Source organism: Nicotiana attenuata, chromosome 2 (genome assembly GCF_001879085.1).
Source record: "Nicotiana attenuata strain UT chromosome 2, NIATTr2, whole genome shotgun sequence".
Lineage (NCBI taxonomy): Eukaryota > Viridiplantae > Streptophyta > Magnoliopsida > Solanales > Solanaceae > Nicotiana > Nicotiana attenuata.
Window position 1 is genome coordinate 54,646,260 of NC_031990.1, and position 2,059 is coordinate 54,648,318.

General features: G+C 43.0%; 1 protein-coding gene across 1 annotated transcript; it reads right to left on the reverse strand.

Annotated features, from left to right (window-relative positions):
- On the reverse strand, positions 393 to 1,130 carry LOC109219846. Its single transcript, XM_019384317.1, has one exon. The coding sequence runs from the start codon at positions 1,128 to 1,130 to the stop codon at positions 393 to 395; it is 738 nt and encodes a 245-aa protein (XP_019239862.1).

Sequence of the window (2,059 nt, forward strand, 5' to 3'; positions counted from 1 at the left end):
TTCCAAGGCTTTGATTAGTCTTGCATGCTGAGATGATGTCTGCTCCACCTTTTTCTCAATTGTTTCCACTTTGCTCATTAACTTATTTTGTGCATGGGCCACGTTTTTTATGGTGTTGCCAATATTGTTGAGCACTTTGTTTTGGCAGATAGGATTTCTGATTGCTAGTTCATTGTTGCTTCGATGTCACTCGTTGGGGTTTTTTTCTCCTCAAGGTAGTACTATGTTTTTCTTGGGGATTTTTGGTGCATAGCTGATACCCTCTTTTTCAAAGGGTTGAAGTGGAGAAATATCTTGGGAATGGCTGGAGCTTGAAGGGCTCAACATTAATATTTGTGGGTATGTGGACTTTTGAGTTGATGGAGTTTTAGGTTCAGGTGGCTTTTTTAATTCTAGGTTACGACCTGATGGTGGTTTGGGTTTTGGGGTGGTTTCACTATCATCCCAACTTGAAGCGAATTTTTCTGGTAATTTTGGCCTTTTCTGGGGTTCATAACTGACAAGAAATTCATATTTACGGGACGGCTTAATGAGCCAATTGAAGGATCTTTATTTTCATATTCGGCTCGGAATTGTTTTTCAGTGGTTTTCTCCTTTTTCTTGGATTTTGGTTGACGTTGGTGGTGTTCATCATATTCTCCAATTGGATCTTCTAAACAGTCTTGGCAGGTGCAACCAAGATCCCATGGGCAGTGTCCAGTGAATGCGCATTTGAACCACCACATTCTTTTTCTTGCTTTGTCAAAATGCTGGCACCAGTCATGTTCTTCCATGATGCTTTGTATATTCCAGAAGAATTCTCCGTCAGATTCAGGGTATGTATCTATTGTATCTTTGGGTTGAATCATTTGGCAAGAGAAGATGGTTTTATTGGATTTTTTGAGATGGGAATGGTCAAAGCTTATGCAGACGATTTTGTCATTTCTTTTGGTAAAAGTTGGTTCACTAGATTGCAGAGATTCTTCTGGTTCCCTTAGCTTTTCGTAATTTGTGATCCAAGAATTAGGAAGAATTTTGAAAAGCTCATCTCTAGATGTCTGTCTGGGTATTTGGGTGCACATGGTGTTTCCTTTGGTAGCATCAATATTTAAGAGTAAAGCATTTTCTCCTCCGGAAAGGCAGAGATCCATGGCATGGTTTTGGACTCGCCATGCTATCTGGTGGTGAAGAGTAGCTTGGATGGAATCTTTGACTTGTGGGGCTCCCTAGATTTGGACTTGGATTTTTAGGGCTTCGGTTAGGTACGGGTCATGAAGGGACATGTTGAAATTTGGAAATATAGTGATGAAGACTGTCCCGGCATTTAGTGTAACTTCGGCAGTACCTAAATTTGCATGTTGGTACTCTAAGTATCTTGTATCTAGAAGAGAAAGTCGAGCAACAACAGGTTGACCTTTTCTGCCGTGATATGTTAAAGCGATTCGGATATCACCAAAATGGATATGTGTAAAACCATGATTTCTCCATTGTCTAGGAAAACCATCTAGATTTGAAGGGTAATAAATTGTTCCTCTCGAGTGGGCCTCGGCTACCTCCACATTAGCCTTATACTGGGCCAACATTTCCTCAACCTCGGAGGACTTGATCGAAGACTCCTCCAATTTGGACTTCAGCGTAGTATACTCTTGGACGAGGGTATCGCGTTCCGTGATGGTTTAGTTCAGTTGTGACTGGAGTTCACTGTTTAGCCGGGACCACTTGTCGTCCTTGTCCTTTGACACCTGGAGTTGGTCCTTGACCGATGTCAGCTCATCTTTTATGTCCTCCTTCTCTGAAGCCAGCAGGTCCATCCTGCCCTTCCACGCATCGGTCGTGGCCTTGACCTCGTTAATCTCAGCTCGAAGCTGGTCGACCAAATCTACCTTCTCTTGGACTTGCGAGGTCTCATTGTTCGTCATCACGAATAGCTTCTTGTTCTTAGCCTTAAAGATCCTTACCTTCTCGACCAGATCGGCGTGCTCCCGTTTCACAGACGAGGCCTCTTTTTGAGCCTTTTCCAGCTCAGCCCGAAGAGTTGGGAGATACTTAAGAGCCTCATCTTATTGCTCACTAAGAGCCC